We start from the raw sequence: 25,442 nt of genomic DNA, 5'->3' as shown, positions 1-25,442 counted from the left end.
GTATGGCAGTCAGAGTAAGAGTCGAGAAAGAAAGCATGTGTCAGTTTGCCTTTGTCGACTTTCCGAAACTCTACGAGCTCACGTACGCATGATCTGGCATGTGTGAGTAATGCACCCGGTGCTCAATCTGGCATCTCTGAATACAACAACGCATTGACGCGGATTGGTTGAACGTCACAAGTTTCATAGAAACGAACCATAGCATTAAAAAGCTATATATATATGTGCATGCGTATACATGTATAACTGCGCATTAAGAAGATTGGCTGGATTGGCTGGATTGGCTGTTCACTCTATACTGATCGTTTTGAGATTGATAAACGATAGAGTGCCAAGTAGTACTGAACGTTCGTTTGTACTTCTGTGCGATCCAGAAATTTCTGCACATTTCGCGAACGGAACCTGTCACATAAATTTGTACTGTTTCTCTCTATTAAAGCAGTTGTGTCACTCGGTCTACCTTTATCGATCGTAAGTTTTCTCCTTGCAAGCAGTGCCCGATTTTCTATTATCCAAAATGTCCTTGTTCGGATCTCCGATGGGTGATGACGACGATCTCATTTTTGAGTAAGTTTAGAAAACTTTCCTAACATTTTCGGTATTTTGTCTTTTGGCAGAATATACACACCATATTGTACGGAATAGTTTTTCGTCGATTTTTTTTTATCAAAGCAACTCTTCAAACTGTAAATTCATGAGAAACGTATTCGCGAGCGTGCTCAACTACGAAATTGTACGAATATTTTGAAAAAAAAAAAAAGAAACGATTGTCAGGACACGCTTACCTACAAAAATGATCACTTTTAATTGTGTATAACATTATGTAAATTATTACATTTATTATGAAGAAAGAGACATCAAAATAACGGAGTGCGGTCAAGATGTGTTTGTCATTAAAAAATTATGTGTCAATTTATTACACTGGTATAGATTATGTATAAGAATTCATAAATTGGCACACATTTACAGAGTTAAACATACATTTAAACTTCAGATATAAATTTTTCGTTTCCATAGTGATTTACATTTGTTTTCTATTCTTGTTTATTTCATATATTATTCTTTCATAGACTATATTTATAATGTATCAAAATTGATCTATTTATATATGCATATATATGTACATGGATGAATTATGGAGGTTTTATCAAAATTAAGTAAGATGTATTGGGGTCTTCATTATATTTTCAATATAGGTCTTCAATGCCATCTATGAGACATATGAGGTATATGATGAACTCTTTATTCAATGATCCATTTGGAATGATGGGTCAAAATGCTATTACTAATGGTACTCACAGGAGTAGGAACCCTCAGAATGATCTTCAAATGATGCAGTTTGGTTTTCCACCAATGATGTTTAATATGGATAGATTATTCGCAAATTTTGTGAGTAAATTTATTGATATTTTTATTATAAAATTTGAAAACCTAAATAAATAATTTTATCATTTTCATTATGTTTTAGGACAACATGACGCCAAATGGAGATTGTCATTCCTTTACTACTAGATCCGTAATGACTATGGCTAGTGGTCCTGATGGACAGCCACAGGTATATCAAGAAACCACATCTACAACAACTGCACCTGGAGGCGTAAAGGAAACAAAGAAAACAGTTTGCGATTCTCACACAGGTGTAAAAAAGATGGCTATAGGCCATCACATTGGTGAGAGAGCACATATTTTGGAACGAGAGCATAATGTTCGTAGTGGTGAGCAAGAGGAGCGTCAAGAATTTATTAATCTTGAAGAAGGTAATAAATTTCTCACATATATTCATGGTGTGGTTTTTTTTTTTTTTTTTTTTTTTTTTTTTTTTTTAAGTAAACAATTTGATGACCAAATATTATTTTGTAGAAGAAGCAGAGAGTTTCAATAATGAATGGGAAACACGCACTCGTCATGCAGTTGGTGCAATTGGCAATTCTCGTTATGGTGCCCATGGTCATAGAAGTCGTCCTGACCATAGACAACTGGCTTTACCTGATCCATCTGGAAGGTTAGTCTATTAAATTTAAAGAAAATCTTGACAAAAGTACTAGTTAAAGGTAGGATGGTTCTTTGGAAAGAACATAAATCAATTTCTATTAAAAAATATTCTTCACGTGAAATATCAATGGATGTTGCATGGAAAGTAATGATACAGAACACAGTTTTATTTATCATCAAGAACGTTTGTACAAGCATAGTAATATTTTGTACTTTGGCAAAGTAGTTATTTGAAAATAGAAAGGCTGTATAATAGATATAGGTTTAAAAGCGTAGAAATATATTGCATTTATTTAATAAGCTGATATATGCAATATGAAGCTGTACTATTGATATATTCAAATTTATACAGCGTGCATAAGAAATCCAGAAGGCGAACCAGTAAAAAAAAGTGAATGGAGAAACGGGATCACATCATGCTCTGTCAATTGTTTCTCATTTGAGCGTTCCTTACCAAAATTTTGTATCAAGCATTAAAATAAAAAAACGCATGGCTTAGTATTTATTTCTTTTCCCTAGATTCAATGTAGCATGATCAATAAGCGTACTTGCACTGCATTATTATCATTCTTGTTATATTTATTATTTTTAATTTTCATGGTACTTATAATATCAAATTATAATCGGCACACTATTGTTCTGTGGATCTATCATTTATGTAATAATTATTCGTCAATATAATAACAAGTTATTAGCTATTTCGTAGTAAAATTATAAATTAAAAATTCGGCAATAGTACCTCGTAGTATTGTGAAGTCATAAATTACAAGAAAACTAAATAAAACAAATGTGTTAATAAATTATACAATGTTGCATTTGATTTTCTATTTTATCTTTTTATTGTGCAAGTTAACTGTAAATTGAGGGAATTAATAAAAGTGTCTAACGTTTTGGTTTTACTTTTTGTTGTTTCGTATCAGTTTTATTTTTATATTATTGATTTGCTTGTTATGTGCTTTTATAGTCGATACTCTAATTCTTCAAGATGGACACCCTCTTCTAGGCGTAATTTAAGATTGCCACCTACATCTAAAACGCATACCTCTGCTCCTGCTTTAAGGTAAGTTCGTTTCCGATCGTTTCATTGTGTTTATTTGATGTCCAATTAACATTTTGTAAAATGTGCATGATAAAGAACATTAGTAATGTTCTAATTGCCATTAATATAATGATTTTTTTTCCTTTGTCGACAATGTAATACAAAGATATAAATCTAATAAAGAGGATAATCTAAATCCAATTTAGTTTAAAGGTTGAAACAGTATTACGTTTATATCTGTGTATTATTACATTGCAGGTAAAGGAAAAACGCCATTATTAGAAATTTGATTTCTTATTGTTTTAGAATGTCCATATATTTAAATAATAAAATATAAGCGAAAGTATTGGTTCTGAATTGTTGCATGCCTGGTAAATGGATACATTCATTAGTTTTCATTGCAATTTTGAAAGATTATAATTTGAATCATTTTTTATACTATTTATTGTGTACCATGTTAATACATGTCTTTATTAGGCTGTTTGAAAAGCTTCTGTTATTTTCTGAAATCAAAATATAAGTTTACTATTTTCTCTGTTAATGTATATTCCAGGAGGCTTCTTAAAATAATCCAATGTATTTGTATTGCTATATGAATGTTTTTAATTGCTAAAATTGTGCTACTGCATATATATTAAATAAAGTACTATTTATGGCTGTATTTACTTGACAATTTATCGTTTATCTTATGTTCTCTGTAATGTAGCAAAAAATATTGGTATGGAATACACCATATTGTGTATTGCAGGTACAGCCGCAAATATTAATAAAGTAAAAGCATAGTACACAGTGGTGACACTTGTGCAACGTAAGTACGTTGCGCTTCATCCTACATTATTTGTTATGTTCAACATTCTAACTTACTGATATATTTTTCTAATTATACGTTGGTTAGACTTTAATAAACTAAATGGTGCGTTTCCATTTATCGTAATAGTACTTTTCAAAAGTTCTTTCCACACTGACTAATTGTATAACAACAGGACAATATTTGTCACTTTATATTCGTCTGCCCTTGAAATAAGTATATCATACTCTAAACATTTTCATGTTCACAGTTCTGATACATCTGGTCATGTCAAAATAATTGCTGCTAAACCAACAGCAACAACAACAACAACAGCAGCAACGGTAACAGCATCTTCTGCAAATGCAATAGGGAACCGAAAACGTGAACATACACCAGAGGCTAAAGTTTGCAAAAAACGTCACGCTGTATCAGATAGTAATATTTAGATCTTTTATTAGAATCTATTAAACTATATTCTGGCAATGCTGCGAGACTTCAGTAAATTTAAACCTCGTTTAAAACAATTTTCGGAAATGTAACAAAATTACTCGTTTTACTTGATTCCCAAAATTTATATTCAATAATCAACTTTTTATATATATATATATCTCGTAAATTTAAATAAATTAAAGTGCCCCCTCTCCCAATAGGGCAAAAATTAAATTTTATTTGAAGTACAATGTGTCCGTATTTACTGAAGTTTCCATTGAAGTTACTTTCCATTTTACGTATAGACTTACTATTTCTAGGATCTTTATGGATGACAAAATATAATTAGATATAGAGATTCTGCGGGATAACGTATAACAAGGTGTATGAAGAGTGTGAGAGTAAGAATGCATAAAAAGTATAATTCTCAGTTGTTTTTAATGCGTTTCTAGATGCATTGTCAAAGGACTGTTACAGGATTATTTCTCGTAAAGTTTAATTTATAGGTAAAATAGATGATCTGAAACGTTTTGTGTTTGGGTAAAACAATTATTGAAGTATTATCGTTTACGTTCTGAAGTATTCTATCTGTTTAGAAAACATATCTCGAAGATTAATTTTAAGCAAAATTTAATTTTTAGGTATATTATTTTTGGTACAAATTATATTTGAGCTCTAAGTGTTCGTAAAGAGTATATTCAACAATGCCAAATATAATAGGAAGGAACATATTTTGGAGTAGCGTATTTATCAATAAATGAATAACATCATGTAATAATCCTTCTTGTCACTGTTTATTCAAATAAAAATTATAGATGTAGAGTAACTCAGAACCCACGTTTTACATAAAAAAAAAAAAAAAAATTTAAATCTCATCCCTAATACCAGAGTTTTTAGTAAAGTCTTTCTATATAAGCAATAAACTAATTTAGCTTTATTAGATTCTGTTTCAATGAAAACATTATGAATTTCTCATATACTTTTCAAACTTTGTTTCAATTTAAAGCGTTACGTATGTAAGAATAATAAGTAAAAAGATGATAATCATAAGCAAAAAATTGTTAACATACCTTGCAAATGTTTCCATTGAACCAGTATTTCATAATATTGCACAAAATACTATATATATTTTTATTAAGATTTCCTTAAAAAATATTGAACTCTATATCGTAACAAGAATAAAATTAATGTTTAAAATACATAGTAGAGCATTAATATGGTAGTCAACAGAAGAAAAATGAAAGTAAGAGGAAAGCCGGCAAATAAATGACATGTTATATTTTGTTTACACCACACAGGGTGGATCGACGTCTATTAATTATCTTCTGCTATAGTGTTGATTCTTGCATTAATAGCCAAAAGTTGAGCCACGAAGGCCGAGTCGCTCATAACTATGGCAAGAGCAGAAAGCAGATCTTCTAATGTATCTTGCAACAAACCTAGCTGTCGAGCACACTCTGCAATAATTTCTTTCTCCTCCGCGTCGGGATTGATCTAATCAAAATAGTTGTTCTTTAAAATCGAAAAATTACACATATCGCGCGACGTTAATGTATAGATGCTTTACCTTTGGTGAACTGCAAAATTTATTGAACGCCATTTTGACCCTCTTTTTGCCATTACTAGTTTGATAAAAAATCGTAAAAGTTGGCGCGTTGTTCATATCTAGCACAACAGGGAAATATATACCAGCTGTAAGATGACCTTTTGTGTCTCTTGCAAGGAGACTTCGAAAATTATAAACCAAATTTCTTCGTTCTGTAACATCGATAGCAGTTAAATATGGCCTTGCCACATATATAAGAGCAACTTGTATTCTCTCCAAGGCACCAGGTCGAGTTTTTCTCTCATGCCATTCGACATAATCAGGATCATTGGCGCATAGAAAGTAGTTGTACTCTTTCTTACAATCAGGTTCATCAGATTGTATAAACCAGCCTGTATGTGGGTATAACTTATCTTCCATTACAGTAATAACTCTGGCTACATGATATCCAGGATCGAGAAGCATAACTCCCCGGCGTCCGTTAATATCAATTTTCAGGCACACTAGTACGTGTTCCTTCTCTCTACTGTCAGCAGCAGGTGGTCCGCCGACGTAAGTTTCAACATTATCAATAGTCTAAAAAATACAATAAGTTAATGTAAATTATTTAGTAAAAAAAAATATTTTAAGTTTTCAGACAATTTTAAACATACCTCTTCACAAGACACCAAATAGAGGCCACTTGCTATACCAGGAAATCTTTTATTTAAACCCCGTAACCAACGTAGTAACTCAAATCCCAAACCCACACAAGTGTGATGTTCTCGTGTTATGAGTGGTTGATATTTACGATAAAATCTGTCCAGCATGCTTTCACCACTTGCAACATAGTCCTGGTAGAATCTATTGATCGTAAATAAATATATTTTATTAACAATTTGTTCAGGATTACTTATGTATGATAAAATATGTTGTTATAGTTACCCAAGAAAGTTGCCAATGGTATCATAGCGATGCTCGCGCAATAAGTGTTGTGTTTCTAATTCAACACTGCCTGCTAGTTCCTCATACTGTTCGACCGTTGGGACGGTCAGGGCTGGTGACTCATAATGGGCCCAAACCGGCAGGGGTAGCGGCACACCCCTAATCCAGGGCCCGCGTGCCTGTCCCTGTGGCTGGCACCATATTTCTGCCGTCTCGAGTCAACTTGGCCACTCGCTTCCCCAACGGCCAACCGTTGGCACAAAGCCATGCTCATCCCTGCAGCTGCTTATTGGCTCCACAGGGCTCTCTCCGTGTTTTATACTCTTCTCTCGCTCTGTGAACAAACGTTTTGACGATCATTTTCTCTAAATAACTTTTACAGACGTTATTGAAAGGAATCTTCGTTAATACCAATTTTATCTTTTTTAATGGATGTCATTTAAGATTCCATTGTCTAACAATTACTATTTTTACTGTTAGATTTATTTACCGTAAGTCCACTGCTATTTAAGAACACGAATCAATACGGTCCCGTATGACAAAATTTGCGAAATAAATCCAGAGAGGCGGATCGGTTTTATCGTTGGCTTGGTGTCCAACATGGCGACAGTATAACGCGTGGTGAATCAATACACGACCAAATAGAGACGTAGTGTGCCACGTGTCTACTGCGACCTACGTCGCACAGTGTTAACATTCGTGCTAATGCACTTCGTATAGTAAAGAAAGAAATTGATGGCACAGACGATACATTGAAATGTTATTAATTTATGGACGCGAATAATTTCCCTGGATAAGCACCCTTTAAACCAATGCAAAATAAAGTAATCATCGAAACGAAGATGATTGTATAAGCATAAACAAAACAAAAAAAATACTGAAACAAAACTGGTTTCAAATTTGAATCGTATACACGCACCTGAATATCGATGACACTTAAAATATTTCTGTTTACATTTGTTTCGTACATCCATGATTCGGTCTCCCGAAACAATGTCATCGTCGTGAAATTTTGTGCCTACCGTTCGTTACGTCATTGAATGAACTGAATCAAGTCGGAAATATGCGATGCTCGAAGCGAAAAGTATTTCCCTTCCGAACGCGCAGTAGAAGATGTTCAATATACGACACAGGAAAATAATTCGGAACCGACCAAGAATTCATTTTGTGACCGAATGCGGATCGTATTTGCTATGACAATTTTCGACACGGAAGACGGAAATAAAAACAAAAATTAGAAACCAGTGTATAACTTACCCATACAATGAGCGCACCAAACAAACAAAAACTGTGCTCGAAAGCTTGGCAAAATTCACGTGTCCGAAGCTAAGCAGAACTGGGTGGTGGAACGTGAGCGGGAAGATTATATATGTTCAGAGTGTATCGCCCCTTTTCCTCCCTCGCCCTCTACCCACTCTCTGATAGGTCACCATGTGACCGCTACTCTCATGCAAAGTTTAGAAGACGCGGTTCGCGCGAGTCCTCTTTCTTTGTAAACAAACTAGAGTGCTGATTTTCTTATCTATTACCAAGTATATCGTGACTACGCTATCGCGTTATATCCGACAACTTTTTACGTCCAATCAACAGATACGTTCTGTTGAATAGAACAGAAATTTCATGTTAGATTCGATTCAGTTTTAACGGATATTACAGAGTTAAAAGTAACGTATAACGTAAAAGAAGTAATGGCATTACTTATTCTTAATACGATTGGTGGAAGGCATCACGCTTATGAAAATTGTACGGTTTTCCAGCTGTTTGAGTATCGAAATGTTACGTCAGCTTAGCTCCGAGTCGAATAACGTCACGATAACTAATGACTACGTTCTCGGAAACACTAACACAATTAGTACAATTTCCAAGAAAAACTGGGTATACCTAGACTCGAGGTTTATCCCGCCCTTCATTCATTCCATATGCATTAAACGTGCTATTTTTACCGACCTTGAAAACGTACTTTAGGAAGGCCCGACATTTCTTTGTAACTGGAATCCTATTGGGATAACATTGCACGCTACGAAACGAACGTTGATTAATGAATCAATTGACGTCACGGATAATTCGAAGCAATACAGGTTCGCGTAAAAATCTGAACATGCATACATACCATATGTATACTCTGTGATTAGTACATAGTACACGTTAAATACACTGATTATCGGCCACGTGATTATAATGTGATTTTGATGTACATATGTGCTCCGATTAGAATGAAGTTGCAACGCAGTAATATTATTTGTTCAAGAAAATTGATTAGACGACTAAGATAATCAAAGTGTTTTTCCTGCGAAACGATTTTTGCGTTATAGATGAATCGTACATTTTTTTCATTTCTATAAGCGAGCAAAAACATTCGTAATAGAATATTCTTTATAAATACTAAGTTTAAAGAAATGAAATATTTCCTGTGGATCTACATTCTCGAAGTACATATGTAAGTTTCTATTAACCTTTCGATCGATATATTACAAGATGGATCGACTGAAATGTTTATCGAGAACGTTTCTTTGTACGTTGCAAACGTATACACGGTTGCACAAGGTGTAAGAATGTATGATTCATGGAGGTCAGTGACGTAAAGATACACTTTGTCATGTTTTCTGAGTATTAGTATTGTGAGATGCATCTATGTAAATACATTCACACGTGTGTAAATGAACATTAATCCTGAAATGATTTATGTAGTACTTATTTTTCGTACGAATTATAAAATACATTCATACAATTTTTTAGCCAAACTGCGTAGCTATATGCTATTAAAGTAAACCTAAAACATATTGTACAAAATGGTATCGATATACACGAAACCTTTTGTCCAAATTACTGATCAATATGCATACATATTGCATAAAAAGCGTTAATTTTCCCCTGTTTTTAAAAGCAACATTAACCAAATTACAAACACACGCCGTGTCTGTAAAAATATTTATCATACGTTTTGCGTCAGTTCAAAGTCTATCGGGATCATATTTTTCCGATAAGTTTTATCATCATTGATAACCTATTGACAATAATCTTAACCAATTACGCCTTGTCGATATAGACAATTAAAAAAATTTCGTATGAGAACATTTTTCACCGTTTCATATAGGATTGCAATCATGTTATTATCGATGATTCAGGCGTAGTGCTTATTGTTAGACTTATGTGTGCGTATATGACGTACATTCGTATATTGTACGTAACGGTAAAGAAACTAGAGTATGTTTGCATTGACTTGTTCATTGATCAGGCGCAATATGATATACATATATAATGTATCTATTAGTTTTAGCTCTTGATATTAGCAACAGATGCAAAACTACGCCCTACTCAAATTTATTTAATCTTTAAATGATTTTACGTATAGATTAACGAGCAATTAATTTCAATGTAAGTTAAATATAACAGAAGAGTAAGGTTGCCGAATTTGTCAATAATTGTACTGATTCTAAATCTACTTTGAAGAATTTTTCATCGAATGTTACCATAATTTTATTATTTCGATCATGTGCTTTGAAATTGAATGTTTCGGTATAACAAATTCGATGTTCGTCGAGGCTCACAACCACGACCATTATTAGGTCTGTCGCAATTTCATGCGCATGCGTAAGAATACAGTAACGTATACACTTGACGTCATGAAAACCAGAAACAGTTTTGGCGGGTCCCAAGCCATAAGAGTAACGCGCGAGATAGATTAAGAGATTTCAAATAAATTTATTCTTATCACCATTGTCTTTCAAATATAGATATAAGCGAGACAAAGGAGACTATTAAGAAACAAGTAAAAAGACTTTAAAAGTTGGGTACCTCGTTATCCCGTAGAAAATAGTTATTAGTACTGTAGAAAATACTCTAGAAAATAGTACTGTATACAAATTAAAACAGATTTAATGAAGCAATAATTAACAGTCAAGCATATACCTCAGTAATGGTAGCAACTGTCTATCGCATATAGACAAAATAAAATGCGTAAAAATCAAATTATCAACACCTTTTGTTGTACACAACATTGTTTTTTATACCACAAATCATTTAATTGCTTTATTATAAGATATACTTATTGACCTTGAAGTTGTGCAAGACCTTCCACTGGATCGAGATAAGTGCACTTTTATCGTTAAACAAGTGTATTTGCGAAACAGGAAATTGAAGAATTTGTCAACATTTTACAATCTCGTAAGTTTCACTCGTCGAAACTACGCAACTTACGCATTACATACGTAACACAACATACTAAACTTCTATGCATTTTAATTCATTTTATGTCATGGTCTTTATTGATTTACTAAACTATTAAATAATTTTCAGAAACAAAAAGTAAGGGCCCCATAAGACTACGTTTTCTCTGCAATATGCAAGAAATTGCAGAGCAGTCTAACGACGCTATTCGTGTCATGAACTGACCAATCAGATGAATCAGCGAAGAATTATCGATACTGCACACATTCGGATAAGATTGAAAGTTATTTCAATACGTAACGTATACAAGGTAAATGTTAATTTGATTATAATATCATTTATGATCTTGAATAGATTTTTAGCGATTTTTGTATGTACTTTTTATTTTGTATAACGAACGGAAGATAATTAATACGTTGAACAAGTTTGAAATATTTGCAGTTAATTCACGATAAGTGGAAGTTTCCGTACGCGTTGCGCAATGTTTATTGTTATGTTCAAAACTAACTGCTCTTCGTACTTTCTAACGACTGATATTAATGATCTTTGTACCGTGTTTTTATTTTGAATGTAATTTGTACAATGCACGAACATATGTCACCCGCTATTTCAAACGGTATACTTAAGTATTTTCAAAATTTCAGGATTCATAAATGAAGGCAAGATATTTAAAACAAGGATGAAGTTGACATGAAGTTAACATTGTATAATGTTCTTCCATGTACATGTCCATTTTGGGACAATAAAATTATATTTGAAAGATGACAATTTTTGTTATGAACAATTATGATGCAATCGTATACACATGAGAAAGTATCAAATTGTTGTTTTTACTCACACTACAGAAACGTAAATTGACGTTTGATGTATAATTTATATTTATAGGAATTAGAAAATTTCAGTGATCGTATCTCTTTTGAAAGCAACGTATAAATTTATAACAATGGAAACTCAACCAATGGATAACTTGTATCTTGCACTGATACAATGCTTTGCTATTATATTATGCGGGTAAATTTTATTATTACAAGCTTAGATATAGTTTGTATATGATATATTAAATTATATACTTTTCAGGTATATTGCTGGAAGGTTTAATGTCATTACAAAAACAGAAGCAAATGGCCTGAATACTTTTGTAGGCACATTCGCTCTGCCATCTTTAATTTTTATGTCACTAGCAGAGCTTGATTTTACTTTAGTAAATTGGAAATTCTTGCTTGCTGTATTATTAGCCAAAAGTTGTGTATTTTTGATCGTACTTAGTGTATCTTTAGTTATTAAAAGACCATCAAATCCAGGGTGTGCTGCACTTTTTGCAATATTTACCACACAGAGCAATGACTTTGCTATCGGATATCCCATGAGTAAGTAGAATATAGAGTATGTCATATATGCTTTTAATAATGTCACATAACTAGTAATGAATCTTTATAGTTGATGCAATATATGGTAAAACACATCCAGAATATTCTGCATATCTGTATTTAATGGCACCTATATCGTTGGTTATTTTAAATCCAATTGGTTTTGTGTTATTGGAAATTGGCAAACGCAGTAACGAAAATCATAGGAGCTATAAGAATATGGTTTATTCTATAGTGAAGGGAATCGCATTAAACCCAGTACTTTTTATGACAATACTTGGTATTATTGGAAATTTTCTTTCCAGTCATAAAGTACCATGTGCACTTGCTACTGTTCTAAATGTATTTGGTAATGCTTTCTCAGCCAGTGCTCTCTTTCTGTTGGGTTTAATGATGGTTGGCAAAATACATAAATTGAAAGGTATAGCCCTTGTTATACCAGGTATATTAATATCGGTAAAATTGTTGGTTCTTCCATTGGTTATAAGAGAATCTATTATTCTTCTAAATACTGGAGGAAATGCTACAGATACACAAGACTTGAGTACATACGGATTTCTGTATGGTACTATTCCAACAGCACCGGCTTTATTTATTTTCACTCTTCGATACAACCTTGAAATTGATTTAATTGCATCAGCAATGGTTGCTTGTACATTCTTATCTGCTCCGCTTATGTTTGTATCAGCAAAACTAATTGATGCAGTTTCGACTGGAATTACTCCAACAAATTATACGCATCAGCTAAATATGTTTTCCTTTGATGTGAGCATTGCTTCAATAATGGTTTGCATTTGGTTGATAATTTGTTTCATTGTATTGGAAAGAAAAAAATACAAATGTGTTACTCATCGATGTACATTATGTATTGTAATTGCACAGGTTTGTACTAATGTCCTATGATAATTTTAAATGTATACAATGCATATTTGAAATGTATATGTTAAAATTATAATTTTAGTTAGCTACAGCTATAGGTGTGGTGATTTGGACAAAACTTGAAATGCATAGTACTGGATCAATTTTATGGTAATTTACTTTTAATCGTTTATTTTATTTACGTTCTGTACAACATACTGTAATATCAATTTGTATTAGGTATATCCAGTTCATTTTAATTACTACAGGAGTATATGTAAGTCGCATGTGGACAATGGCGACAGCAGCAACTTTATTATATCTAAGCTCCCAATCTTTGAACTTTGTTAAAAATATGCAGAAATGGTTTTTCTTTATTGGTTGGGGGTATGTACAAAAAATAATAATTATTTCCGTAATTAAAATTATGTGAGATAGCTGTAAATTATACACATTTACAGGCTTCCACTTTTAATAGTGATTATAATGTGCAGTACATTAACTCCAAGAAACTCTGAACTTGAGTATAAAAACCCTAATTTTCAGTTTGGTAGAATTCAAGCAGCAATTTCTACTCTTTTATTAATATTTTGTTTTATTGGTACGTTTGCAATTGATAGCGTACCAAATTGATAATATGGAACGATTTTTTCAAATTATACATTTTGTCTTTTATAGTAACATTGGGCTGCTTAGTTTTACAACAGAGGTATCAACGGCAACATGTTTCGGCATCTTACAATAATTTACCAGATAACGTGGAAAATTCTACCGACGATGGCGCCGAACGACGTATAGTCGATGTTGAAGATCTCGTTTCATCTACTTCTAATACTCCAATGTAAGTAAATTGCACAAAAATTTATGATTATTACGATCGCTACGTTGCTACTAATTAATTATTTTAGTATTGGCTGCGAATATTCAAACGGTTGCCCGACCGGAGTGTGTAGAGGTAACTATAACGAAGTCAACGATTGCGATTTGTATTTAGATGATGAATATGAAAGAAATGCAGCAAATGATCCACAAATACTTCGACATCTTGTGTTCCTCATTTTACTTTTATGTTCTATGCTTATTGTAAGTAAACAACGGAACATTCCATTCGCACTCGTTAATCCAAAGTTATTGTGTAAGCCAATCAATATTGCACAACATTTTGCGATTAGGGTCTATCCATATCGGTTGGAACACTAATTACGGAACAAATTACTGGAGTTTATGCGGAACTAGCGTTCTTCGATGTTGCCCTAAACTTTGGCCAGTCATTAATTGCGTTTGCTATTTTCGGATTGGATCCTGGCCTTGGAAAACTGGGATGCTGGCTGCGAAAAATATGCCGTAAATGGCGTGCTGGTAGGATCGTTCGTTACCTTGTATTTATGTTCAATTGTTTTTAATAATTTTATACACCGAACACGCAATATAAATTTTAATGCTTATAGGGAAAGAATTGCAACTGCCTACCGAGGATGAGCTAAGTACAGAAGCGAAAACCATTCGGGAGCAATTTAATAATTCCCATTTAGCTGAATGTCGTGCTCGCATAGCGATATGTCGTAGACGCTTGTTAACGGTATATAAAGGTGTTTTCACTGGAACTGATTTAGTTAATTGGTTACTCGACGCTGGCGTTGCACAAACTAGAAACGAAGCCGTTTTATACGGTCGTTCCTTGTTAGAAAGCAGAGTATTGCAGCACATCGATGGCAGTCATCATTTTTGCGATCAGAATTTACTTTATACCTTCAATGCCTAATTGAAATGTTTCGAACAAAGTGCGAGTAACTTAAATTCATTTTTATAGGTTTTTTTTATATGTTCCTTTTTTAGAATGTGGCGAAGTATGGTGATAAGATTATTTATTTTTTTAATCTACCGAATAGGGATCCGTCGGTACCCGAAACACCAACGAGTACGGGCGATCTCAATAATCGATAATGAATATGTGCGCGTAATGATCGACTCTAGTTTGAATGGTTCGATTCGGGTACCCACGCACTCCTAGTACCAGATTATTTTATCATAAAATCTTAACATATCTTTATACATTTCTATGTTATAATTTATTCTGACACATTTAATTATAAAATCATTGAATTGTTCTTCAAGATTTCTTGTAAAGAATCTCCTCTGTATTCGTGGGCTGTGCTTTTGTCATCTATAAGTGTAGTTGATATATATTTTATTATACAATCGAATGTCTTGTAAGAAAGTAATATGGTAATAACACAACTGATGCAAACATGCCAAAGATGAATACCATTTAACATTCTATTTTTAAATCTCAATTTCATGCACAGTATTGAAAGTTCCCTTGCGGGAGTAATATTTTGTACAGAGTTATTTTTTTAGGTTTATGCAATTGTTAAATCAACAAAGAAGGTGATTTCAAGTTATTGTCAATGTTAAGGTATAACTCATTAATAAAACTCTTGTGTCAAGCATTCTTCAAAGGACGATTTTATTCGACGAGATATTATATATTATTCCTGCATGACCTTTGAAAAACTATATGAAATGTAAGATAAATATAAATTACATTATTTTATTTAAAACATCGATATCGTTGATACATTGTATATATACAGTGATTTGCAATTTATCATAAATCCCTCCTAATATTATGTATATGTATAGCAGTAAATTAAATACATAAATCATCATCTGGATCTTCCTCGTCGATATCGTCTATATCTTCCGGTTGATAATGAATTTTAGACGTGTTAGTTGTATTTACATTAAACGTATATGGTAACACCATTTCTTTTCTTTGTTTCATTTCACTTTCATTAATTTCTATTCTAAACGAAGACTCTACTGTTTGTTTATGATTCTCGCATACGGAATTTGACTTTTTACCATGCGTTTCGATTTTCTCAGATTGAATTTCATAAGATATATTATTTTGATTCACTATCTCCCGTTGTCGTAAAATTGTACCACCTATTTTACGATGTACAAGTTCTACCACATAATTAAAACTAGTATTCGTTCGCGAACCAGGAGACTTTTCTATTCTTACGTACGTGGTACCTAACGTTTGAATACACGGTATTTTATTTTGTACAAAATTTCGTCTATAAATGCAAATTACTTGTTGTACTTGTTTACTTAATCTTTCTAAGAACCATAAAGCTTTCGACAGACCGACAAATAAAATTAAGGACGTTAAACAGTCGACGATTACCGTAGATTTTACCTCTGTAGTTTTTAAAATATCTTCGAGGATATCAAAGTCCTCCTTGTGAATAGCATTTATGTCAACCGTGTGTATATCGATCGTGTAATAGTCGCATATGTTCACGTTACTTGACACGAAGGGTTCAGGTTCATGTTGGTACGTAGACTTCGGATCCGAAAATAATAATAAGTCGAAAGTGTGACTACGATCTTTATCTTTCCACATTTGTATCCATCCTGCGATTAATTTTCTCGCATACATCGCGTCTACTCCTGAAATATACACATACAAATAGTCCCTTTAATCGCTACATTTTTTTTTTTTAGCGGTACTTGAAACGAAAACAATTTAATTAAACGACCGTATTATTTGCAATTGTAGCTATTCCGGGTAATCTGGCATTTATTTCGAAGTAATATTATCAGAAACGTAAGACCGTGAAATGTTTTTCACTTCTATTTTTAAAAAAATTTAATTCTGACAACGCGTGCCTTTCTTCCGTAAACAAAATAGTATCGCACCTTCGTCGAGAACAATTAATCTTGCGCCTTCCACTAAAGGCAACGTTTTAATGGACGTCATCGCGTTAATCGTAACCAAGCGTTACGAACAGAATCAACTATCGAATCAACAATAACCACGCAGTAAATACGCGTACGTCGTCTTGAAAGTTCGTTTCTGCGACGCACTTCAAGATCACTTTCGTATACGATACATATTAATATGTATCTCTGAGTTCAGAAATATAAAGGAGACGATTAAATTAATCCGTTAAAGTAATTGCCACGACGTGTATACAGTTCAAGAATAAATTTTCAACCATTCAATCGCATTTCTGGCAGTTCGTATCGCGTGGGTAATCGTTGAACGGGCACGAACTACGTAGCGATATAAGACACCGTGTGCGTCGTGCAATTCGTTACGTGGTCGGTCCAGCGGAACGTGTGTGTTACGTTTTCCGATAAGTTCAAGAACGTAGTTGTAACGACGGTCTAAAGGTGGCGATGCGGTTGGCCCGAAAAGGGTGCGGTGCACGGTGATCGCCATACTGGGCGAACGTGACCGAAGACAGAGCGAAAATGAATACCAGAGTGTGTGTCATATCGAACCTATTTCGCTCATAACAGAGGTTTTTATTTTGACAGTGTGGTCAACGAGTGACTCGCGCGATGTCTGGTACACCGGCCAAGTCCTGAGGGAAACCAAAAAGCGTGGATCCGTGCGCGTGACCGCGTAAGATCAGAAATATCGCAGCTCGGGTTTCCTGCAACTCGGGTTGTCGCTGCATGTGTCACTGTGAGTGCTGCTGCTGTTGGTTGCCAGATCATACTCGTTCCCGACGTTGATTGTTAGTTACTGTTCACCGTTTACGCGTTTGCGTGAGGGTATTCGTCGACAAAATAATGCAACATTAAGGAAAAACACTATCGAAAAATTACCACCAATGAGTTTGGCCGCGTTGCGCTCTGTTCGGTGCTGCTCCTTCAACTAATCGCGTGTGTGATGCCCGGGAGTCGCTCCAGCACGGACCCAGAGCACAAGTCACCGCGGGAAAGTGGTGAAGATTCTGAGGATGAGAGTGAAATCCTGGAGGAGAGCCCCTGCGGGCGGTGGCTCAAACGCCGGGAAGAGGTACATTTGTTTCTTATTATTTTTTCTCATTTTCTTTCTGCGCTTACGATATTTGTTTATATCTCACATCTGTTCACTTGTTTGAATTTGGTTCGTCACAGTTTGTACAGATCCAAAATCGCTCGACGTGTACATTCTCTGTATGTGTCGTAACCATTTGGAGTGTTGTTTCTGCGAAAGAAATGACAACAAAGATATCGTTTCTCTCTGCAACTAGTTATCTGTCTGCAAGAACATAGTTTCCATAGAATACTGGTATATGTATGGGTACAATTTGTGATACGAAGCATAAAAGATGATTAAGCATTGGAATTAGGCTGAATACAGCTTTTATAATTGTTTTTTTGTACTCAAGAAATTGGAATTTACTGTTAAATATTTTGTTTCTTACAACGGTCAATAATGAATCTTGCAGGGAAAATTGAAAATTTTTGATGTCATATATATATATATATATATATATACACATATATATATAATTAAATTGTTCTTAATTCTTGACTGTAACATTTATTGGTATTAAAAGTTGAAGGAAGAAATCTGAGATAATGTTATTTGTAATTTAATTGGTCATTTAGAATTATTAGAATGACAATACTAGAATTTGTTTCTGTTCATGAAAAGTATTTGCAGATCATTAATGCAAACTTTGGTGTAAACATTAAGTGCAATATAATACGCATTATCTGTAGATTGATCTCCAACAACTTCTTGGCACTAAGCTTCTACAGACGGCAATCTCTTTCATATTTCATCCTAAAAATAAATTGGCATAGTTGGACCATCGGCTACTTACATTAATACAAGACTATTTTGTTCTAACATGTCCTCTGCAGTTGTAAAACATGTAATATTGTTAGAAACAAAGGGTAGACTAATGTTATGTCTACAATGCTTGATGTATATTTTATGTATTAAAGATTCGTTTATTTCAGAGTTAGAATGTTAACATTTGTGTTGTGAACAATGTGCGAGACGAGTAGCACCAAAATAAAAGTAAAAGAAATGTTTGTGTATTTGTTGTTCAATAACTATTATTTTATGTTAGGTATATGTAGGTTCCAAGTCCACGTTAGCCGAAGGCTCTACTTTCGGAGCAGCCAGAGGCAGTGAAAACGAAGTCACTGAAATGGAGGTATGTCTATTTAAAAAAAAAATAGGCTATCTCTTCTGTTTTGTGCATCTTGTTCCATGTATTGAAATATTTAATCAAAAGGTACAATAGAAATTTATAGGGTGGGTCATTGTGTTTGTCACTTTGACGTAGTACATTGTCATGATTACCTATAATGACAATCCCTACTCCAAATTATCTCCCCTCCTTAAATTCTTTCCAAGGTCACATTGATGTAATGGCAAATAGGCATGAAATTGTTGAGTTGTGCTTCAAGTAACTTTAAAATGAGATGATTGCAGTAATATATTCTGTTACGCCACATATAGATCCTTAAAATGTATTAATAGTCTGGTTTCAGTTTTGCTCTGTATAGCTTTTGTACATTGTAAATAAACGTTAATGTATATAGTACACTAGTAAACTAAAGTTATAAATAAACTAACTTTTTGCGTCTTTTGCCACAGATTTGAATTTAAATATTTTGTTAATCAGGTAAAAATAACGTAAAATATTTTTCAAATATATTTGTTATTTAGGTGGAGCAACGCGATGTACCAGGAATCGACTGTGCCTACTTGGCAATGGATACAGAGGAAGGTGTTGAGGTTGTTTGGAACGAGGTGCAATTTTCAGAAAGGAAAAACTTCAAAGCGCAAGAAGAAAAAATACAACTTGTATTTGAGAACCTTACACAATTAGAACATCCTAATATTGTTAAATTTCATAGGTATTGGACGGATACTCACAATGATAAACCTCGAGTGAGTCATTGAATGGAATTTTATTTCCAGTTTTATACTCGCTTTTGAATGTTGCTTACAATGTTTTTTATATTACTTATTAGGTTATATTTATAACCGAGTATATGTCCTCTGGGTCATTAAAACAGTTCCTAAAACGAACAAAGCGTAATGTGAAAAAATTGCCCCTGCAAGCATGGAAACGTTGGTGTACCCAAATTTTATCCGCTCTGAGGTAATTTAGTTTCTCGTATTAATTGAATATCTTTTTAACTTGTAACAATTTTATACCTTCAGATTACGTTATACGTGCATTAATGTATTTAACAAATTTTCAGTTATTTGCATTCCTGTTCACCTCCCATTATTCATGGAAATCTTACTTGTGACACTATATTTATACAACATAACGGGCTTGTGAAAATTGGCTCAGGTAAGTACTTTCATGGCAAAATGTAAAAAAACTTTTCATTTTGTGGAAGAGATTTAATATCCAAGAGAATACAGTGTTAATGAACATGTACTTTATATACCAAAATACTTTGTTAATAAGTATCAATACATAGCTGCTCGTAGGAATTCAAGAGAGCATTTATTCCTATATGAAATTATTTAGCATACATTGGAATAGGAGTTTGCAAGGCGCTTCCCTTTTTTTTATTCACAGGACTATGAGAGGCTAATAGTTTTGTTTCTCATAATTTTCACGGAAGAAAAGTAAAAAAAAATCACAATATAGGATTATTAATCGACCAACCAGTGAAGTTGAAATTACAACTGTGACCTAACTGGTATTTATTTTGTTCTTACACGGGGTACAAGCAAAGTACGTATATTGCTATTACTGCGATTGCCTCTTCGGCCCTTGTTACGATAAGTCAATCGACAGTAATAAATAAGTTTCATACAATTACAAAATTAATCTCTGTCCGGCAGATAATGTAACATTTATTAATTAATATTAAACTGGACAATATCAATAATTTGATAAGAATGCTCTGTTATAAAAGATCATAATGCGTGAAAAGAGGGTGTGATTCAGTTACGTCTTATAAAGAAAATTTTATTCAATGTTGTAATGTATTCGTTCTTATGCGAGATAACGTTAATTGAATCTTACAATGAGATTAATGAACGACATGGCAGATGAATATTATTTCTACTGGATATCCCTGATAACTCTACTGGAAACTCAATGTGCTTGTAGCACTCCATTTTAATTGAATCAGTTGGTTCAGAACCGTTCATACGATCATTATTTCTGTGTTTACATTTATTCTAGTTCTCTTTTTTTTTCTTTTTTTTTTTGTACGTGTCCATTAGTAATATAAATCTGTTAGGAAGATTGTGTGTAAACTGCTTTTACATATTAGGAGTAACTTGAGTCCTCGTTTTTAATTGTAGCAGATAGGCTAATCTAGATAATGAAAAACACACAGCAAAGTCTTCGACGAGAGAGAGGAAGTACAGTCGTACTTTCGCCCGTCCAGAGGATAACTCAAGCGACATCGACGTTCTTCGGTTGGTGTAAATTGTGAAAAGATGATGAATTTGAAGGAATTACATTTGGCAGATAATCGACGACTATTGCCAGCTAAGTAATTTAGTCGTAATGAGGTAAACACTCCCATTTATGTATGTATATGTATATATAAATATATATATCTACATCTTAATTATTGGTAGAGTGGTTATATGTTAATACGAAATATTAATGTTTCTTTAGTTTAATACCATTAGTGCCATTTACATTGCACTATTCATTTCTCGAGTTAATGAATTACAACGAGGAAGGGCGAAGCGTCTGTATGTCTCTTGGCCCTTCTAAGCCATCTAGCGCACGCATTTACATTGTATTTAATATTTCTTTTTTGTTCCCTCGGATCACCAATAAAATGAACTCCTCGAATTCCATTTTCCTAGCTAAAAATTTGTCACCACTGTCCATGAAAGTGCCTTTTAAAATGTGACCAGTCCAAAAATAAATACTTAGGTTGTTACCTTTGTAAAATAATTATTTGTACTTCATATAATATGTTTTTCAAATTGTTTTTTTTCCCCCCCTATCCAGAGGCACTTTTGTACTTACATATGTATATGTGAAAAATTATTAACTGTATGAGGGCTCAAGTTACTCTTAGGATAAATTTTCAGTTACAACGCAATTTTTCTAGAGGTTTATTAATTTACTTGTTACGGCAGAGGTGGCGGGTATTCGAACGAAAAGACATTGAATCACTGGTATCCCCTTTTTTTAATATATATATACACATATATTTGTATCAGGAAGATTCACAGAATTCCTGCTGCCTCCTACAGGAAGTTTTCTAACGCATTGCTTGTCAAATACTTTCATATAAATATATATATAATATTTGTGTTGGCGGGAACATGGTTTGTAAAAGCAGTGACATTCTTTTTTTTCCTAATTGCAGTGGCTCCTGACGCAATCCATCATCATGTTAAAACTTGTAGAGCAAACATGAAGAACATGCATTTTGTAGCACCCGAATATGGAAGTAAGTGATCGTTATAAAGTACTGCGATTTATTAAAATATAAAAATCGGTATATACTGTAAAAACGAATGGATTCAAATGTCAGAATGAACGTTTCTTTGAGCTTGGGAAAATTTGCTTCTTCATTTCCAGATTCTGTGACCCCAGCTATCGATATTTATTCATTTGGAATGTGCGCTCTGGAAATGGCGGCGCTAGAAATTCAAGGGAACGGCGATAGCGGCACAATCGTGACCGAGGAGAACGTTAGAAAAACGATAGAATCTTTAGACGATGTCCAACAGAAAGACTTCATTCGGAAATGTCTTCAAGTAGATCCTCTTAGTAGACCGAGCGCGAGGGAGCTCCTTTTTCATCCTGTTTTATTCGAAGTACACTCGCTGAAGCTACTTGCAGCTCATGCATTGGTTAATTCAGCCAGTAAGTTAAACAATGTTTCCCTTATCTTATCTTTCGCTATCCCACGTCACGAAATATTCCATTCGATAGGTACAGCGGTTTTTTTTACTATTTTTATTTTTGTTTTATTTTTCGTTTCTACGATGGTAGATAATTCAGCGTTTGTCGTGATAATAATAGTACACTGAGAGAAGTCTCGTCGCTAGTTACCGATTGTTTCTTTGCTTTTGCAGCTAACATTTCAGAAACAATAACGGACGAGGTGTTGCAAAGGCTATACGGGCCTGACACGATAGTGGCCGAAATAAAATATCAAGGTCGACCGCCTCAACAAATTCGATTAAACGAGATTCCTGTTATGGAAAAGTTAGAAAAGTTTGTCGAGGATGTAAAGTGAGTATAAACAAACGATCGTACGTCGTCGTCGTGTCGGGTGAGTTTTTGACGATGATCTTCGTCCGTTAACGATACCGACGATCTTCTCTGTCGACAGATACGGAATATACCCCCTGACAGCATTTATGGCGAAACTACCACCGCCCGTTCGACCCAGAGCGATATCGCCCGAGGTAACTGAATCTGTGAAATCGGTCACGCCCGAGCCAGTGGACGTGGAGTCTCGAAGAGTAGTTAATATGATGTGTAACGTAAAGCCTAGAGAAGAAAGTTGTGAATTACTTGTGAGTGATAGACAGCGCATGACGAGAGTTAATCGTAAGATACACCGATTGAATCGTTTTTGTTTACCTTACGTCTGAAATGTTTTATAGATGACAATATTGTTACGAATGGACGACAAAATGAACAGGCAACTGACGTGTCCTGTCAGCCAAATAGACACTTCGATGCTTCTCGCGCAGGAACTTGTACATTTTGGGTTCATTAACGAGGTAATTATTCTCATTGATTATTCGTTAGATTTTGTAACACGATGCAATATCGCGTGGCACTCCACCTTGTGTGCACGAGCAAAATTTTTTAAGGGACTACGATTTTTTGTAGAACGATCGTGATAAGATAGGAAATTTAATCGAAGAGGCATTAAGGAGTTGCTTTAACAAGCAATTGATGACACCAGGAATGGTATCATTAACTAATCTTCCCACCCAAACTACTTTACTGCTGCCTGGTCCAGAATTTCCATGCTTGCAACACTTTGATAATTCTATGTATAACGCGACAACATCCAATAGTGATAGTGTAACTAACCCGCTGCCAAAAACCTCAGGTCTCCCCGTGTCGAGTAACACGAGCAAAAGTCACGACGAAGCTGAACCACCGACGAATACTGAAAGCGGTAGTTAACCATCCAGGATATCTGGTAACTCAGTTCACTGTGCCACTTTGCACGCTCTATGTATAGACTGGCTATGTATTTTTATATTTAAGTAAACAGGAAGAAAGAATGGAATTAAATGATTTAAAAAAAAAAAAAAGAAAAAGAAAAAAAAAAATGGAATAAGAAGGGCGCCGTGGCTAAACCACTAGGCTAAACATTGACGCAGTATAATCGAATATTGATTGTTTTTTTTATCGAGATCATAATATTTTGTTTACGAACTGTTTGATGTGTCGACGTCAAATTCCATGTATTCAATGATCATCTTTTTTTTTTTTTTCTTTTTAATTATTATTATTAAATCGTAAGGTAGTTTCAGAAGCTAGGGTTTTACATTAGGTAATTTTTAACTCGAAAATAAAGGACGTGCTCTACGATTTCAGTTGAACAACCTGTACAACCTAATGAGAACGTTGATTACGAATGCAAAAATCATGAAAACTGCGTCTAGTTATTATGAATCAGTCTACATCTGTTTCAGGTTTGATCATTGTCATCTGTTATTAGGCTGAGATAAAAAGGGCATTTTACTAGTAAAAACGTTTTTAAATTTCCGCATTAAAACTTTGGATAAATTATTTGAAGTAATAATTAAAATAAAGTAATTACCTTCTGTCGCAAAGTGACGAAATGTATCATAGAAATTTATTTTGTATATACAAATTGACAGATTAAAATGGAAAATCAAGAAGGGGAAGGAACGATTTAATTATTAGGCACGGAAACTAGTTTAATCGTACGGCAATGAGAAAACAAAAAAAAATAATGAATACAAGAAAGACAGACTACAAACCCCGCACTTATTTTTGCTTGAATACTCAATACGTTGTAATTCATATCGAATCGTTTATTCGGATTACCGTTTAAAGAAGAGACCGGGTTTTCTTTCTTTCGTTTTAGAAATAGTGTAATATCTGTTGCAGCCACGGCCCTCCTATACTTCGGTATTATTGATGTGATTAAACCAAGATTATTAAATCTCGATAAAATTAGCTGAAATCTTTGTAAATAATTTATATTTTTAAGAAAATCTGTTGACACAGAAAACTAGTCATATAGGTATATTCGAGTGCTAACAAACTAACACCGACCTTATTATGTCTTTTGCATTTATAACACGTGCTTGGCCAAGAAATACTGCTCCAATTTCATACCTCGGTAAAATAAATTTCAGTGACGCATTTCACTAAGCAAACGACTAACCATACTAGCGGTAAAAAAACTATTACCAACAACATAAACTTCGATCTTAAGTATGTAAGTAGATTATCAAACTAAATTAAATGTATAGCTTTATAATTCAAATTATGAATCGAGAAAAAAGTGCGACGACTGAATCGTGGATATTATGAAAGAGCTGTACGATGACAGTGATAAATAAATACTATAACTCGGAAT

At 33.8% G+C, this 25,442-nt stretch overlaps 5 protein-coding genes across 11 annotated transcripts; 3 read left to right on the top strand and 2 right to left on the bottom strand.

Moving 5' to 3' along the window:
- Positions 1–253: 253 nt before the first annotated feature.
- Positions 254–5,076, top strand: Mlf (myeloid leukemia factor). Of its 5 annotated transcripts, XM_076778796.1 has the most exons (7): positions 255–567; positions 1,197–1,389; positions 1,469–1,757; positions 1,861–2,002; positions 2,957–3,052; positions 3,780–3,839; positions 4,090–4,230. In XM_076778796.1, the coding sequence occupies exons 1-6, from the start codon at positions 518–520 to the stop codon at positions 3,796–3,798; spliced, it is 789 nt and encodes a 262-aa protein (XP_076634911.1). In that variant the 5' UTR covers positions 255–517; the 3' UTR covers positions 3,799–3,839; positions 4,090–4,230. The 5 variants fall into 5 exon arrangements, with proteins under 5 accessions (XP_076634908.1, XP_076634909.1, XP_076634911.1 ...); XM_076778793.1 differs by lacking the exon at positions 3,780–3,839 and having other exon boundaries at positions 254–567; positions 4,090–5,076; XM_076778798.1 differs by lacking the exon at positions 2,957–3,052.
- LOC143348514 (uncharacterized) lies at positions 5,031–8,132 on the bottom strand. Its single transcript, XM_076778799.1, has 5 exons — positions 7,978–8,132; positions 6,721–7,054; positions 6,450–6,639; positions 5,818–6,372; positions 5,031–5,744 (listed from the first exon to the last, which is right to left on the bottom strand). The coding sequence occupies exons 3-5, from the start codon at positions 6,603–6,605 to the stop codon at positions 5,565–5,567; spliced, it is 891 nt and encodes a 296-aa protein (XP_076634914.1). The 5' UTR covers positions 6,606–6,639; positions 6,721–7,054; positions 7,978–8,132; the 3' UTR covers positions 5,031–5,564.
- Positions 8,133–10,328: 2,196 nt separating this feature from the next.
- On the top strand, positions 10,329–15,564 carry Anchor (integral membrane protein GPR155 homolog anchor). 2 transcript variants are annotated; one of them, XM_076778781.1, is made up of 13 exons: positions 10,329–10,884; positions 11,017–11,197; positions 11,532–11,700; positions 11,773–11,898; positions 11,965–12,254; positions 12,325–13,136; positions 13,216–13,283; positions 13,353–13,499; positions 13,574–13,713; positions 13,791–13,953; positions 14,021–14,195; positions 14,285–14,471; positions 14,561–15,564. In XM_076778781.1, the coding sequence occupies exons 4-13, from the start codon at positions 11,831–11,833 to the stop codon at positions 14,872–14,874; spliced, it is 2,364 nt and encodes a 787-aa protein (XP_076634896.1). In that variant the 5' UTR covers positions 10,329–10,884; positions 11,017–11,197; positions 11,532–11,700; positions 11,773–11,830; the 3' UTR covers positions 14,875–15,564. The 2 variants fall into 2 exon arrangements, with proteins under 2 accessions (XP_076634896.1, XP_076634898.1); XM_076778783.1 differs by lacking the exons at positions 10,329–10,884; positions 11,017–11,197; positions 11,532–11,700 and having other exon boundaries at positions 11,731–11,898.
- Positions 15,565–15,649: 85 nt separating this feature from the next.
- Elp5 (Elongator complex protein 5) lies at positions 15,650–16,961 on the bottom strand. The gene is made up of 2 exons (XM_076778800.1): positions 16,821–16,961; positions 15,650–16,571 (listed from the first exon to the last, which is right to left on the bottom strand). The coding sequence occupies exons 1-2, from the start codon at positions 16,879–16,881 to the stop codon at positions 15,763–15,765; spliced, it is 870 nt and encodes a 289-aa protein (XP_076634915.1). The 5' UTR covers positions 16,882–16,961; the 3' UTR covers positions 15,650–15,762.
- An 836-nt stretch (positions 16,962–17,797) lies between these two features.
- Positions 17,798–25,441, top strand: Madm (MLF1-adaptor molecule). 2 transcript variants are annotated; one of them, XM_076778787.1, is made up of 11 exons: positions 17,798–17,931; positions 18,980–19,066; positions 19,585–19,809; positions 19,893–20,023; positions 20,127–20,221; positions 22,224–22,307; positions 22,439–22,726; positions 22,939–23,098; positions 23,199–23,385; positions 23,476–23,595; positions 23,708–25,441. In XM_076778787.1, exons 1-11 carry the CDS (start codon positions 17,803–17,805, stop codon positions 24,008–24,010), a joined length of 1,809 nt encoding a protein of 602 aa, XP_076634902.1. In that variant the 5' UTR covers positions 17,798–17,802; the 3' UTR covers positions 24,011–25,441. The 2 variants fall into 2 exon arrangements, with proteins under 2 accessions (XP_076634902.1, XP_076634903.1); XM_076778788.1 differs by lacking the exon at positions 18,980–19,066.
- The last annotated feature ends 1 nt before the right edge of the window (position 25,442 follows it).

The sequence above is a fragment of the Colletes latitarsis genome, chromosome 11, assembly GCF_051014445.1.
Source record: "Colletes latitarsis isolate SP2378_abdomen chromosome 11, iyColLati1, whole genome shotgun sequence".
Taxonomy (NCBI): domain Eukaryota; kingdom Metazoa; phylum Arthropoda; class Insecta; order Hymenoptera; family Colletidae; genus Colletes; species Colletes latitarsis.
The sequence above is the reverse complement of the archived record's forward strand: the minus strand, read 5'-3'. Positions and strand labels throughout refer to the sequence as shown.